Source organism: Cannabis sativa, chromosome 5, assembly GCF_029168945.1.
Source record: "Cannabis sativa cultivar Pink pepper isolate KNU-18-1 chromosome 5, ASM2916894v1, whole genome shotgun sequence".
Taxonomy (NCBI): Eukaryota; Viridiplantae; Streptophyta; class Magnoliopsida; order Rosales; family Cannabaceae; genus Cannabis; species Cannabis sativa.
Genome location: NC_083605.1, coordinates 70,875,818 through 70,892,091, shown reverse-complemented (window position 1 = coordinate 70,892,091; position 16,274 = coordinate 70,875,818). Strand labels below are relative to the sequence as shown.

Genomic DNA, 16,274 nt, shown 5'->3' with positions numbered 1-16,274 from the left:
TATCTACCAAATCATGCCCCTCAAACTTTGATATGTACTAAATCATGCCCCTTGAACTTTCATCCATGTTAGATTTTTTTTACTAAAATTAGACAAAAGTCCTTAAATGTAACAATCTCAATAGTTTAGGGAGAATTTTTAACGGCCAAAAAAATTCAAGGGCACGATTTAGTACATGTCAAAGTTCGGGGGGGGGGGGGGGGAATTACTAATTAGCATTTTTTATTTTTACACTTCAAAATAGATTTTTTTTTATATACGAAAATTTACATAGCAACCAACGAAGTAATTTAAATCGCAACTAAAATTCACATAAAAACTACTGGAGCAACCATCGCAGCAACCGAAACCGTAAATTTTTTTAAAAAAAGTTAAAAAATAGTATATGGGGTAATTTCTCAAAATTACTATTTTTTTTTTATAAATTTATACAATTATTTTTGTTGGCCTCTAGGTTGGGTGAGTCTAGGTGCAGGCTTAACCTGTTTTAGCTCAAGGCCGGCCCTACATCCCTCCTTTTGCCTCATAATCTCAATAGTGTAAGTTGTTTAAAATTTCAATTCTCTATACAAGTTGGGGCAATGTTTCAACAAATGAAGTTTAACTTCCAAAGACCTTTTGTAAAGGATAGTCCTTGCCACTGCTTTCCATTGTGACAAAAGCAACAGAATCATGTAATATGGTGTGGCTCTTGACACTGGCATTGTGAGGCTCAACGATAGCATATAGCATAGCAACAGAGGCATAACAAGCTTTAGTAAGAAGTAAAAGCCTCTAGGAAGGTGAAACCATATCTCAGACATTGATGTGAGGAAAGCCACTGTGTTAAAAGCCAAGAAACAAAACCATGGTGCCATGTATTGGAAATCAAAGAGGGAGTTACTATGCCTAATAATTCCACCTGGTGGGCTTAGCACTGCTTGGAAAGTTGTTGTTGCTGTCAATACAGCTACCACTAGAAGGGCATTTCTATTTTCATTTGACATACAAGATTTTCTGAGGTAAGTGGTTGTTATCAACTTTTCAAGTGTTGACATCTTTGTGGTTAAGAATTCTGCTAAGATTGTCACTCTAGGAAGTGAAGAAGCTCCTAAAGCTCCACTTTGGTGTAGCAGATTCTTTATGTTTGCGTCGCACATTGGTTGTTCGGAAATGTCCAGAGCTGTCAAGTCCTTGAAATTCTTCGCGTTTATGTCAATCCTATTTATTAGTAATTTGACCATCTGTATTGTTAAGAATGAAGAATCATAGTTGAAACAGTCATGATGTGTAATGTTGGAATGGAACAAGGGAAAACAAGAACAACTAAATGTTGGATTAAAAATCCTATGTGGGCACATATGTATAATGTATATGCTATTATAAAGTGTGATACAAAATTAAGTGACCAATTATGTTATGGGTATCAAAAGGGTATTAAAGTGTCATGGAATTAATGTGTAGATACCATAAGTTAATTTATAATTTGTTGAGGGGCCAAATTATAAATACCCAAAACTCATTCTAAGATGAGTCTATAAATAGGTAGTGGTCCCCAAGAAACACTAGGGTTTCTGTATTCTCTCCTTCCCCATCAGAGAAAATACTCTAGAAAATAGTGTATTCTTGGAAGATCAAAACCTTCTCTGCAATCTCCAACAATGGCTTCAGGTTAGTGCTTCCGCTGATCTTTTATCATCATCTTCTTCTTTAATTTAGCAAAGGCTTTATAGATTTATGATTTAGGGTTTTTTATATTAAAGCACTTTATGAATATGTTTAGATCTGTGATTTATATATTTCTTAAGTGTTTTATAAACCCTAACACTAAATAGATTTGCTTTCTATATGTTCAGACTAGCATTGTTTTCTTTTTACATTTTATGGAAAACTAGAGAGCTTCCTACTTCTGATCTCTATGACAAACACCTTGTGAAATATGGACTATACTTACCTTTTAACAGTTTAACTTTTGTTTTCAACATTAAAAGTTCTTCAAACAATTTATGATGAGTCTTTGTTCTAATTATTTTTAAACACACTAGCATAATCATTAATCCACGAAAACTAGGGTTGCGTTTGGTTGGAGATAATAAAATGGAACCAGTGTTACCAACAACTTCTATAGGTGGTGCCCCACGATTGGTTAGCGATATTTCCTAAAAGTTATTTTTTTAAATTATATGAGACCCGATACTTAATTACACTAAGAACGGTATGACACCGAGAAAGGTGCTAGGCACCAGTGGTGTCTTTTAGCGATTCCCTTTAAAGTATTAAAATACCATTTTGGTGGAAGACTATTCAATTTTGAAATGAAATGATAGACTATTCTAATGCAAAATATATTTTTTGTTTATGCATTTTATATATCATTCCATTCTATTCTCATTCCTTCCAACCAAATGTAACCTAAGTTAATTAATTTACCTTTAGCACAATAAAATTGAGAGAATAATTACTTGCCTGAGATTGATTTCTGTATGTAGCAATGTGCAAAGCAGTATTGCCTTCATCATCAGTCCATTGAAGAATCATTTCCATACCAACAAGCTGAAGCCATCCTAATAAGACTTCAAGAGCTTGACACTGGTCATTCTTTACAGCAACATGAAGAGCAGCTTCTTTTCGAATAGTCAAGTCTTGTATCGATTCTGGACAGCTAGCCAAAAATTCAGCCAAAAGAAAAACATTGCCTGTTTCAGCTACATAATGCAAGGGAGTCTTAGCTTCCCTTCCCTTGACGCGAACAAGGTTTCTGTCTATAGCTAACAGTTCAAGTGCTGTCTGGAATTTGTTGTTATGTAAAGCAAGGTGCATTGGGCTGAAGCCATGCTGGTTTTGCTTCCATGAAAATGTTGGCTTTAATCTCATCATCTCTATGGAAAAATGGCTATGTCCTGCTGATGCAGCTATGTGCATAGGAGTATCAATGAATGGTATTTGATCAATGCGATCTAAGATACATGGATCCTCATTTATCAAATCATAAAAGGCATCCATATCTCCCTCTTGAGCTGCTTTTTTCAACCTCTGATCTGTCCTATCACTAAAATAGAATTAGTCAGTTGAATATTATAGATGTATGGTAACAGTCAATATGTAACTCTATTATGTTCATGACAATGCAACAAAGAAAAATTTATTTCATAATAAGAATATTTGTGGAGAAAATACTAAAGTTATTAGATGTGTAGCACTTAAATATCTAAGTTATTTTTAGGAGCGAAAATACTTAAATTATTTGGTTTGTAACATTTAAGTATACCTAAGTTATTTTCTTAGCGGCAAAAAGCACTTAGGTACCCAAGTCATACTTTTGGTGCTTAAGTCTAACTATATAACTTAAGCACCAAAATATTAGCTTGGGTACTTTCTTTATAAATTGGTTGCTTTCCTTGTAGAAAAACAATAACTTAAGTATTTGAGCGTTACAAACTTAATTTCTTAGGCACTTTCACCACTAAAAAGTAACTCAACTATTTAAGTGCTACAAACTTAACAACTTAGGTACTTTTGCCGCAAAATAAAATAATATAGGTAGTTAGGTTTTTGAAACTTGATTACTTTTAGTTTGAACTTCATTATAAGAAAAGTCATTATACTTAGAATCTCTGAAACATAAGTTTCCTGGAAGCTGCTTTGTGGAAGTTGGATGTTATTTGGAAGGAAGTTCCAGGAAGGTCAATTTGTCTACTCTGGATGGAAGCTTCAGGGAAGCTAGTCTTCTTCCAGGAAAGGGAGTCCTGGAAGGCTAGCTGTTCTAGGATGGAGGCTTCAGGGAAGTTAGTCGTTTGCCAAAAAAGGGAGTCCTAGAAGGCTAGCTGTTCTTGGGAGGCTTCAGGAAAGTTAGTCGTTCTCCACGAAAGGGAGTCCTGGAAGACTAGCTGTTCCCAAATGTAAGCTTCAAGGAAGCTTCTTCTCATCCTTCCACGCTTAGTCCAGGAAGTGTGTTCCACATCCGGAAAGTATCTTTGTAAGTGTTGACGTGGAGATCTCTGTTAAAGGAGTTTGTCAAGGGGTAACAAACTTAACTATTTTTCAGTTACAAGCACCGACTTAAGTTTTCATCTTCACCATCTATAAATACCCTCATGAACACAAGGCAAACAAGAGAAAGAGTACTCTTCAATGGAGCAAGAGTTCTCCTCAAGTTAGAGTGAGAAGCTCAAGAGTGTTAGAGAGAAAGAGAGAAATAAGCAAGAAAGTTAGAGCTTGTTTGGCTGTGTTTTCAGTTTTCAGTTTTTAAAATTGTGTTTTTAAAAGTGAGAATAGAAAACAACTTTTTGTTATTTTAAAAATTTAAATGTGTTTGGCACAAACTTTTAAAAACTATTTTTAGATTTTTTTCTTAGGAAAAAAAATCAATATTTTAACACCATACCATGACATTAACCCATCCGGATCCAAGTTTGGGTATGGTTTCGGATCTAGGATCCGAGTATGTGAGCAAAATATAAAATATAATATGTTAGACAAAAAGAAAATGTTTTTGAAAATTGAAAACAACATTTTGATGTTTTCTGTTTTTTAGTTTTTTAAAACTCAAATTTTAAAAAACTGTTTTTAAAATTTTTTACCAAACAACCCTTATTAGTTTTTAAAAACTGTTTTCAGTTTTAAAAAACAGAAAACAGTTTTTAAACTGTAAAGCCAAACAACTTCTTAGCTTTCCGTGTTCTATGCAAGAAAGTGAAGAGAAACAGATTTTAAAAGAGAGATTATAGAGATTATCTGTCAAAGAATGTGACATGAAATCTCCTACAACTTTGTAACTATTCAAGATTGGGGTGAACCTTGCCAAAAGATTCTGTGTTTGATCTCTACTTTGCTCTACCCTGTTTTCTGTCATTATATTTTTCATTCTCATTCCGCATTAATCTCTTTGATTTGCATTGTGAGTTGTGTGGGAATTCAAGTTAGAATCCCAACAATTACTTTTACCACAAATATCCCTTCATACTAATGATAATGTTCTTATTCATGAAAATAGTAGTGACACCAAAAGTGGAATGCAACACTAACCATCTCTAGAGATAGATTATAGTTCTCATCTCAACTAGAACGTTCTGTTTTTTAATCTTGAAATGAATAGCATAACTATACAAGTTGTGTAATCTAACCTTAAGTAGATTTTAGATGCATATTCAGTTTGAAAATAGGCTCCTGTCATAGCTCCAGCAGCATGTAGCATATGTCTAATTTCTATGCTCTCAAACTTGCTTTCATTCTCTAAGATATCCAAGGCAGTTAAACCAACCATGTTCTTGGAGTTAACATCTACTTTTGACTTTACTAGCCATTTTATCACCTTCATAATAGGTAAACCAAATAGCTAAGTATAGTAGAATGAATCATTCACATTGCAGTAAAAAAAATAAACAATATTATTCTTGGTATCATGTGAAGAGAGCTAACCTGGCTTTGATTTTTTGATGCTGCAATGTGAAGCAGAGTGTTACCATCCTCATCTCTCCAGTTCAAAATCTTCTTCTCAAACCTATACACTTCCTCATAGCATACTTCTGTAAGCCATCTAAGAAGGATCTCAAAGGCTTCAACTTTGTCATTTTTCAAAGCAATATGCAGAACAGTCTCATTCCGAATCGTGACATCTTGGAAGGATTTCGGACAAGCTGATAAGAAAGCAATCAAGAGTTCCAAATCTCCTTCTATAGCTACATGGTGCAAAGGGGTTATGCTTTCCCTTCCTTGTACACGAACAAGGTCTCGATTGATATCAATAAGCCGAAGCACCATTCGGGATTTTCCATTTTGTAAGGCCAAGTGCAAAGGGCTAAATTGATCTTGGTTTAGCTTTCTAGCTAAGGATGGTTTTAGTCTCATGATTTCCATGGCAAAATGTATGTGGCCTTCAAATGCAGCTATGTGTAAAGGGTTATCAATGAATAAGAGCTCTTCATCAAAGCTTTGTAAAACTTGTGAACACTCTCCAATGACTGAGTACAAGACATTGATATCTCCTTCTTCAGCTGCCTTTATCAACTTCTTGTCCATTATGCAAACTAAATTATATATTATTGGTTATTGGTAACTTTCCAACTTTGATTCTTCACTACAAATTATATATAATATTGAGAATTAAAAAGATATAGACAGACACAAGAGCCTAAAAGTCTACAAATTGAAGGAAGTACTGAAATATATGAAATATTCAAGGACTTATTAATGAAATAAACATTCCTTTAACTATATATTTATATAATTTTGAAGTGAACAAACTATGTGTACTTTTGTTTATAAATATTCCAGGAAGCAGGAACTAGAGAGAATAGTATGGAGTTTAAAAGTATATATTGAAATCAAGGTGATGAAGACACCAAATATGAGATGTAATTTGAATTGGTAAACATTAACATTTAGCTTAATTTTATGACTCTGTCTTTGGTCAGTCTGTTCAAGTCTTTTTGTTCATGAATCTAGAAGCAATTAATTCACATATGTTTGGATTAATTCATAATAAACCACATCCACATGTGTATAACTATAACTTTGGTTCAATAAAACTAACATTTATACAAACATTTAGAAAGATGTTTCATCCAATCATTATCGTATAGGAAAATTTATAAGTGTAGGGAAAAAAATGGTATAAGGTCAAGTCATCCTCACAAGTCTATAAGCGTTGCTTCTTGTGAATTACGTTTTCTTCTTATTTGAATTTTTTGGCTATTAATAGAAGAAGACTTGTGAACAGTTGGCGCATGTTAGCATGGGCTTTGTAGGAAAATGAGTTAATATTTTAAGAGCAAATTTTTTTATTATTTGACTTTTTTTAGTGTTGAACTTGAAATTATTGTGAACAATTGACGCATGTTAGCATGGTTTGTAGTAAAATGAGTTAATATTTTACGAGCAATGTTAGTTAATTGCTCACTTCTTTCTTTTTTTTTTGGGGGAAATTTTTAAATATGCTCTTTTATTATATTTTATTTATAATTTTACGGTCTAAATTTTTTTATTTTAAAAATACGCTTGTAAAGTTTTAAAATTACGAAATACATTTTACTCAGTAAAAGTGAAAGAAACAATTAAAAATAATAAAAAATTAATCTCACAACAACTATAAATAAATTATAAAACAACACAAAATAACCAGAATTATAAACACATGACAACTATGATACAATTATAAATAAATTATTAAACAATCAAAAAACGATTTATTATTTTTATTGAAGAGGTATTTTTGTAAATAAAAAAAGTTTAAAGAGTAAAAATGAAAAAAAAATCCATATTGAAGTATTTTTGTAATTTTTTTTCAAATTTTTATTCTATTATGTAATTTTTTGGAGATAATTACATAAGGCACTATTTTTTGTAAAAAAAATAACATCTTTACGTTTAAATAATTTTTTTTTTTACATTTTTTACGAGTTTTCATAGAAATAACACGAAAACAGCAAAAAAATCAACAACAAATTAAGAGTACAACATAAAAAGACCGTATTTTCCGTAAATAAAATCAAAAAAATTGTAAAAATATATAAAATTCCGTGAAACCGTATTTTTGAAATTTTTTTATTATTTTTGTGTATTTCTGAAATAATCCCAATTTTTTTCCTCTCTTTTTCTCTCCCTCTCACGCTCTCATTATCTCTACATCACTTTTTTTTTTTTTTTGCTTTTTCACTCTTACAATATTTTTATTATTTTTTTTAAAAAAAAACTTACATGCACTTATTCTATATTTTTTTTTCTTTTATATTTTCTTGCTACCTACACTTTAACTATTTCATACTATTTTTATTTAATTAATCACATTTTATAATTTTATAAGAGAATCTTAATTAATTTATTTTAGAACTTTACTAAAATAAAATTCTTTCACTTACATAAGAAAAGTTTTCTCACATTTCTTTTAACACTCTTTTTCTCTCTTGCTAAAAAAAATTAGGAGCACTTCTTTTATATATTTCTTTATTTTACATGATTAATAAAAGTAGTATTTTTTTTATACATATTTTGTAGTTTATTCGAAGTTAATTTATGAATGATTTGCATATTACAACGATGTCGATGTCTTGTTATTTTCTATTGTATTGTAGTTGTCTTTTTATTGTTTTATAACTATTTTTATGTGTTTTTTGGGTGCAGTTTTTTTTTAGATGTTTTTTAGTTTATGTATATTTGTTATGGTGTTTTAGTTTATTCCAGATAATTTTTTTTTGTTGTATATATGTGTATTTATTTTGTTATTTTTATGTTGTGTTTTAGTTATTTTTAAGTGATTTTCATAATATTTTTTTGTTGCACAATTTCTTTTATTCGTGTGTATTTTTTATGGTGTGTATTTTTAGTTTATTCCTGATATTTTTTTTTTTTTGCGGTGCAGTGTGGTGCGAGCAGTTTGATGAACACGCTAACAAAAATTACAAGGCTGATGAAGAAAGCGAGATCATCGTCTTGTTAAGATCACTTCCAATCACATATCAAGAAGTTAAGGCAGCCATCAAGTATGGTAGGAATGTTATTGCATTGGAAGATGTTTTTACTGCACTTAAATTAAAGGATTTTGAATTACAGTTGGAAAAAAATTTAAGAAAAGAAGTGTACTTGGCAAGAGGAAGATCACCCAAGAAAGTGAGTTCGAAGAGTAAATACCATCACTCTTAATCAAGATCGAAGTAATTTATAATTTTTTTTTTTATATGTTCATTATTGTATATGTAATGTGTTTGAAAAGTTGTATTATTATTATTTATTTTAAATTATTAATGTTTAATTTTTTTAGGACTTATATGATTTTCTCATTGGTCCAATAAAGTCCTCTTCTTTTTTTGGTGGTTCTCCGAGTGATCTCCTCGTTGTCAGTATATTATTGTTAGGGTCGTCTCAAGGTATTGAGAGGCCTAGGGCAGAATTTAAAACGAGGCCTTTTCTTTTTACAAAAATTTAAAATATATATTATTTAAATTTTGACACAATATCAATTTTAACTCTTTTATATCTCCGTATAATAAATCATCACATAATTGCTAGCTTAAAGCAATATTTAATTATAATATCATCTTTATTGTGGGAAAGTTTGAGTAAAATTTTGATTAGAGAAAAATGAAGACTATTATGAAATAATAGGGGTAAAATTGGTAGAATGATTAAAAAAAGAGGTAAACATAATAATTTTAAAAGAGAGAGTAAAAATTAAAGGCATCAATTTAAAAGATGTAAGTAGTTTAATTTCCTCTAATAATTAATAAATATACTTTTTATTTAAGTTATAATGTTGTCATTAAATTTTTAAGTTATAATATTCTCAATAATTATTTTTTTGAAATAAATGATTTATTTATTATTAGTGTAATTATTGATTTTATCCATTAGTACTTAAAAATACTACTATATACTATACATTAGAGTAATTTTTAAAAATATTGTACTAAATATAATATGTGCTCCTTATCAAAAATATATGTAACATAATATTTATCTTTTTTTGTTGGTAATGCATTTTTATTTTTATAAGAAAACTTTATTACCTCCTTATAGAGCAAAAAATAAAAAAAAATTAAAAATATTATATTATATTTGTTTTGAGTAATGCACTAAAATATTTTAAAATATTACATTCTTATCTTAAATAAATAAATAAAAAATGAGCCCTAATTATCTCTACAATTTTAAACTAATGACTAATTATGTAAATTATATATACATATATATTTTTTAAAAAACAAAAATCCCTTAAATTAAAAAAAAAAAAAAAAAAAAAGTGACAAGGAGAAGGATCGAACCCATCACCTCAACATTACCATCCAATCCTCTTAACCAATTGTACTTCATCCGTAGTGAAGTAGGTTCTGCAATTAATTGTACTTCAGTTAGATAGATAGAATTGCATGTTAGATGAGTTTGAATATCTTAAATATTCATCTGTAGTGAAGTAGGTTCTGTAAATACATATATTGCGATCGGATAGGGTGGATAATTTTTGTATTGTTAATTATTTTGTTTTGTTTTGTATTGTTTTGTGATATTGTTTATTATTTTTTGCATGTTTAAAATTTTTGAGAATGTTCGATAATAGTCGTTATGCTGCCAAAATTTTGATAGAATTATGATAAATTTCACTAAAGATGCATAAATATTAGAAGAAAAGTGTTAGATTAGGGTAAAATTATCTATGTGTGGTATTGAATTTAACTAATTAATTACTACACATTTAACCAAATAATTGAATATAATTTTATTTTTTTAGAAGTTTCAAAATTAATAGAAATTAGATGTAGTGTGAATAGATTATCAGCAGAGTATATGAAAAGTGTTGACCATTTCATGGACTTTTATCAAAAGAATGCGAAAAATTCTAAATTAGTTCTTTGTTCTTGTCTTAAATGTGGAACATACAGCGTATGAGTATTACTAAGATAATAGAGCATTTATTTAGGAATTGAATAGACAAGAGTTATAAGGGTTTGGTCTCACCACGAGAAAAATTAGAGTTCTGGGTGAGGGAACGTCTAAGTCTAAGAAGGTTAAAGGTGTTAATTTAGATTATGAGGAGGATCACATTTTAAAAAAATAGGAGATGAACAATTTGAATCAAATGTCGATCCATTAAAATTTTAAAATTTTGTAGAGGATGCCGAGAAGTCTATTTACTTTAATTGTAATAGGTTTACTAAATTATCACTATTACAAAACAAGCCTTTAGAGGCGTTTTTTTTTCAGCATAGTAATAAATAATCGACGACATAGGGTTGAAAATTTTTAGAAGACAATTTTATCCCACATACTACCTTTAGCAATAAGTATAGTTACTAGTCAGTTTTGCTTGTGATGTATAATTTACTGCCTTGGTTCGTAATGAAGAGAAAGTTCACTATGCTTACACTATTGATATCAGGCCCTTCACAACTTGGTAATGATATTGATGTGCACTTAATTCCTCTAGTTGATGATTTGAGTCAAGTGTGGTATAAGGGTGTTCCTGCATATGATGCCTTTACGAACAAAGAATTCAATCTTAAGGCCATATAACTGTATGAAACATTAATGACTTTCTAGCTTTCAAAAATTTTTCTGGATACATTGTGAAAGGTGGTTACAGGGATCAAGTTCAACACTATTTAAACTTGATCAACATCTCTTAGACTTAGAGTGCCTGTGGCACATGTGGAGAAAGTAATTTTTGGTTTGATTTTTTTCACCAAGGTGGAGATTGTTGGGTTTGGCTCAAAAGTCAAATTGTCTTGAAGTTACAAATATATAGTTCAACTTTTAAGTGTGTTGGAACTTATTATTTGTCACATTTGTCAATAAAGCTATGCAATAACTATTGACTTATATGCTCTCTCATTTGTTACATATGGTTGGAACTACATCTCATTATTATATATGGCTGAGAGTTGAGGTTTTCCTTCTATAAATATAAAGCTCTTTAAAGAGCATTATAGTAATTTGAAGTAAAGGCAATTTGGTGTGTAAGAATTCAGGGTGTAAAACAATTGGTACAATTGGGTTTAATGGGAAATCTTAGAGAGAGAGCATTTGTATATCCAAATCTTGGGAACCACTTTAGTGAGTCTAGTTGTGGGTTCAATGTTTAAAGGAAAAATATTGTAACAAAACTTTCTTCTGGAGTACAGAACCCCGCGGTAATGATTCCATTTTGTGGAAAACAATTCTCCAATCGAGAGCAATCCTAAGATCGGCTTCCCTTGCCTTACCAGGAAAAGGGGATTTGATTGACTTATGGACACAACCTTGGATCCCGTGGTTGAGCTATGCCGACTTTAGGAGTCTTCTCCAAGGGGCTAGGAGTCGCTTTCCCTTATTACGAACTGTGGCGGACTTATCAACTAATGGCAATGAATGGAATATGGAGCTCTTGAAGGAAATGTTTGGACAACAAGTTGGTGACATGGTTGCTACGATAAAACGATTACCTGTTGATTGTGAAGATATGGTAATATGGAAAAGTGTGAATGATGGGAGATTCTCAACAAAAGGTGCCTACATGGAAGCTATGAAGTTTGGGGAAGACCAAGGAGACAGAATTTGGAAGGTAATCTGGGATAGTAAAGTTCACCCAAGGGTGTCTATGATCCTCTGGAGAGTGTTAGGAGGGAGTCTATCTGTTAGGGAGAAGCTTGTCGTTCTCACTGAAAAAGATTGTGTCCTTTGTGGTGATGCGGTTGAATCAACGAGACATCTTTTTTGGGATTGCCCATTGGCCCGAGCCTTTATGGTTCTCGGGTCCTTTCCCAGTGGGAGTAGGGATCGACAGGAATATGAGTCTAACAGATATTGTTCGTGATTCGGGGGATCTTTGCATTGGGGAAGAAAGGTGGCGCTTCTTAACCTTTGTGGGGAGTCTCTTTGAAACCGTATGGTCTACAAGGAACGGGGTCATTTTCAAAAGTCAGGTGGTTGATATTCTTTGTGTTAGATGTAAGATGTTGCAGAGAATGGAAGACTTACTCTCAAGTCTGAATGTTCCAACTCAGGAGGATACCATGGTGATGAAGTCCAAGGATGAGGTATGGCGATTTCCTAATTTAACCTAGGGGTTTATGGTCACGGATGCATCATGGAAGGAGGGTGTTGCTGGCCTTGCTGTGGGAACTCTGGACAGAAGGAGCAACAAGTGGTTGTGGTCTGCAAGGAAGGCGGCCGCTGGTTCGGCTATGGAAGCTGAGGCTCTAGCAGTCCTTTGGGCTATTCGGTTGGGGATTCAAGCTGGCTTCCGTTCTATTGTAATTGCATCTGATGCTCTTCTGCTGATCAAGGCCCTCGGAAATCGACTGATGCCACCCTGCTGGAAAACAAGGGTTGTGGCCTTTCAGATATGGAGTTTGTTGGAACGCTTTTCTTGGTGTAATTTTGCCCACTTACATAGACTGGATAATGCTGAGGCGGATGCCTTAGCAAAATCTACTAGAACTAATGATTATTTTCTTGATTTCGAGTTTAGGGAGGGGTCCCTAATTGTGATACCCAAATATTTTATCTTTGAATGAATGAATTTCCTTCTCTCAAAAAAAAAAAAAAACTTTAATGAGTCTGGGAAAACACTTTGCGAAACACTTGAGAGATATTATTAGTAAAAAATCTGTTTCTGTATTCTGCATATTTTATACTCAGATTAATAATATTAGTTGCCGCTCGTGAAGTAGGCGAATTGCCGAACCACGTAATTATGTGTGTTTTATTGTTTACCGCTTTGATATAAATCAACTCGTTCACATATTCATGTCTTAGACTAATATGATGATAATTAAGTGTATGATGATAAATAGCAATGGTTGAAAGAAATATACTATCAAGAACAAGGATCAAATCGAGTCTCACAAAATATTAAAACAAAACTACCGTACTTAATTGGTGATCAGGAAAAAGGCAAGCAAGAGTCGAGAGTTGACTATTCCAACACCCTCCCATGGACAGAGAAAAACGTTTTGCTTACCACGGTTTGTAATTAAAGCTCATAAATGATGATGGGTCATGTTTTTTTCTTTAAAAAAAAACAGAACTTATGTTGATTAAGTCAAATCTCCAAAGAGAAACCAATATGTATATATATTTGTCCTCGTCTTCCCCTCTTCTCTCAAATACTCTTTCCTCATCATCTGTTTCATCTTATTGAGAGGTATATATCCTAGCTATAATAATGGGGTTACTTTCAAACAGGATTGAACGAAGCGAGCTCAAGAAAGGGGATCACATTTACTGCTACAGGAAAGCTCACACGTTCTCTCACCATGGTAATAATTAATGTGTAATTAATTACCACTTAAAAATAATATTAATAATGACTTAAATTGTAATTAATTAATACACTATTTTTATGATTATTATTGCAGGAATATACGTGGGAAATGACCGAGTTATCCATTTCCGCAAATCAAAGAAGAAACACAACCCCATACGCACCGTTTTGGGGAGAAATAAGTCGTGTGGAGAATGCGGATATAACCGAATTGAGGACAAAGGTATAGTGAAGACCTGTGTGGACTGCTTTCTAAAGCACCACAGACTCTTTCGGTTTGAATACAAAGTTGGGGTAACTGAGGCTATGGTTAAAAGGTCGGGTACTTGCAGCGCCGCCTCTCCCGACTTGGCTGAGGTGGTGATTCAACGCGCCAATGATGAGCTAAAGAATAATAAAGAGTTTGGAGGGTATGACTTTGTGGAGAACAACTGCGAGTGCTTTGCTTTCTACTGCACTACTGGCATTCCTAGGAGCACGCAAGCAAATGCATTCAAAGATGCAATTCAGAATGTTCGTAAAACTTTCCCCACTGGGGAACATCATTCTCCCAAACCCATTTTCGAGTCTCTTTTGAAAGGCTATCTAGATGATAAGATCCGCAGATTCAACGAGGAGAGTCTTATAAATAAGAAAAATGATGATGATGATGATGATGATGGGTCAGACCAAGACGAATGATGATTAGAGCAGATGATGGATCAGACTATATACTATTTACATAAATTAATGTATATGTGATTTTTATTTTTGTTTTTGTGTGCTTGTTATTGGGTTTCAGATACATATATATATGTAAAATAAAGAACAGTTTGGGTTTTATTTTCTAAGTATGTATGAATGAGTCTTATAATTTCAATTAATAAAAGTTTTACTTGATTTGGTATCAAGTATATATCACTAGTACACTCTCATCCGTTGGAGGTGGCGGTCGTTTCGGTCGGAGGTGGGGGTCGTCTGGTGGTAGGAGGTGGGGGTCGCGCGATTCGGTTAGGGCGAAGTGGGTAGAGAGAGTTTGTTTAGAAATTATGAGGAGGGTATTTTAGGGGTTTTTGTAAAAGTCTCCTATTTTTAAAATTATCCTAATTATTGGTTCTCCTAATCAATTATCCCTTATAAAATGCATAAAAATTCAAATTTCCCTTTAATATTTTCTAGTCAATTTTTTTATTTTTTTTAAAAAAGAAGAAAAGTAAGGCTTGTAGGTGTGACCATTAATTGGTTGCACACCTTTCTTAATTTCTAAAGAGAATTTAATTTAATAGTCTATTCTCTCTTCATTTTATTATCGTTTAAAAAGAAATTTCATTCAAACAACAATGTGATTGATAACTCATATAACTATGAAAATTAGAGTTATTTTACTCCTTTTCTTTTTCTGCATTAAATTCGTTTTGTATTAATGATAATTAATTAATTATTATTTATTATAAAATAAGGTTGGACTTTAAAATATACATATATGGTGACATATAAAAGTTTATAATATTTGTTATTTTGTGTTATTAATTTTTTTCTATTCATTATGTTATAGAACCGGTTCTATTATAATTTATATATGAGATATCTAATTCTAGACTTTTCTGACGACGATGACAATTTCGATGATTTTTCTAGTATTGATAACTTTTCTGATAACTGTTTTGGTACCGATGACTTCTGCGGTGACTTTTCTGGCGATAATTGTTATTATAAATTTTACCAATTTTATTTATGGATCTTTTGTTAATTAGTTTCTCATATATTAATTATTATTTATTTTATGTTCTTATATTTTTTTGTATTATTTATTTCTACCATACAAAAGTAAGCTCCATTAGTTTTTTCCATATTTATGAAAAATCCCACAATATTATTTGTTTTTGAAAACTAATAAATGAGGGATTTATATTAAATGTTAATGATAAAATTATTCTATATGAAATGTTTAATAAGAGGATTAATTTTAATAATTTATGTGGATGTGAAATTTATACTTTAAATTGTAATGATAAAAATGGATATCATGATTCATATGATTAATTATTATTTTTAAGTAGAAATATTTATTTGTCTTAATGTTTTACAATAATTAAAATAATAAATACCATATAAAATTAGTTGTGCAATTGCGCGATGGTCATAATTATATTGTGTCTCATAAATGAGTTATAATCATTAAAAAATCAAATCAAATATAATTTATGATTATTTTATTTTATATTTTTTTATTTTAGAAATTCATATAAGCATGCGTTTTGAGCGGGTGGTGCGAATAAAATGGCATAAATTGCGATCGTGATAAGAATTATGGTCAAAATGGTGGAGCCTTAACATATCTCATTTGCCTTGATTACCGTTTTTTTGTATTGTTTTGGCCCTTTGCTATTTTCCTTTTTATATTTTATATAATCTTCTTAATTATTTTATTTTATATACAATATATTATTTTTATTTATGACTTAATTAATAGTGTTAATTTTGGGCATTTATTTCTTATTCTTGCTAGGTATATAATATTTGATTTATACAGGTAATATTAATTATATCAAGTTACTATTTATGTTTTAATTATTTTTAAGTT

The 16,274-nt window shown here is 31.3% G+C and overlaps 2 protein-coding genes across 2 annotated transcripts; one reads left to right on the top strand and one right to left on the bottom strand.

Annotated features, from left to right (window-relative positions):
- Window positions 1-398: 398 nt before the first annotated feature.
- Window positions 399-6,224, bottom strand: LOC115718042 (uncharacterized). The gene is made up of 4 exons (XM_061116646.1): window positions 5,398-6,224; window positions 5,103-5,290; window positions 2,407-3,028; window positions 399-1,361 (listed from the first exon to the last, which is right to left on the bottom strand). The coding sequence occupies exons 1-4, from the start codon at window positions 5,995-5,997 to the stop codon at window positions 549-551; spliced, it is 2,223 nt and encodes a 740-aa protein (XP_060972629.1). The 5' UTR covers window positions 5,998-6,224; the 3' UTR covers window positions 399-548.
- A 7,113-nt stretch (window positions 6,225-13,337) lies between these two features.
- On the top strand, window positions 13,338-14,604 carry LOC115715899 (protein LEAD-SENSITIVE 1). Its single transcript, XM_030644576.2, has 2 exons — window positions 13,338-13,706; window positions 13,806-14,604. The coding sequence occupies exons 1-2, from the start codon at window positions 13,613-13,615 to the stop codon at window positions 14,390-14,392; spliced, it is 681 nt and encodes a 226-aa protein (XP_030500436.2). The 5' UTR covers window positions 13,338-13,612; the 3' UTR covers window positions 14,393-14,604.
- The last annotated feature ends 1,670 nt before the right edge of the window (window positions 14,605-16,274 follow it).

What these genes read in the sequence shown, in the direction of transcription:
- LOC115718042 (XM_061116646.1), bottom strand. Translation starts at nt 5,997, where the DNA reads ATGGACAAGAAGTTGATAAAGGCAGCTGAAGAAGGAGATATCAATGTC. An exon ending in GCATCTAAAATCTACTTAAG is followed by an intron (nt 3,029 to 5,102) that starts GTTAGATTACAC and finishes ATTCTATTTTAG; the next exon opens with TGATAGGACAGATCAGAGGT. An exon ending in ATTTTATTGTGCTAAAGGTA is followed by an intron (nt 1,362 to 2,406) that starts AATTAATTAACT and finishes ATCACACTTTAT; the next exon opens with AATAGCATATACATTATACA.
- LOC115715899 (XM_030644576.2), top strand. Translation starts at nt 13,613, where the DNA reads ATGGGGTTACTTTCAAACAGGATTGAACGAAGCGAGCTCAAGAAAGGG. An exon ending in TCACACGTTCTCTCACCATG is followed by an intron (nt 13,707 to 13,805) that starts GTAATAATTAAT and finishes TTATTATTGCAG; the next exon opens with GAATATACGTGGGAAATGAC.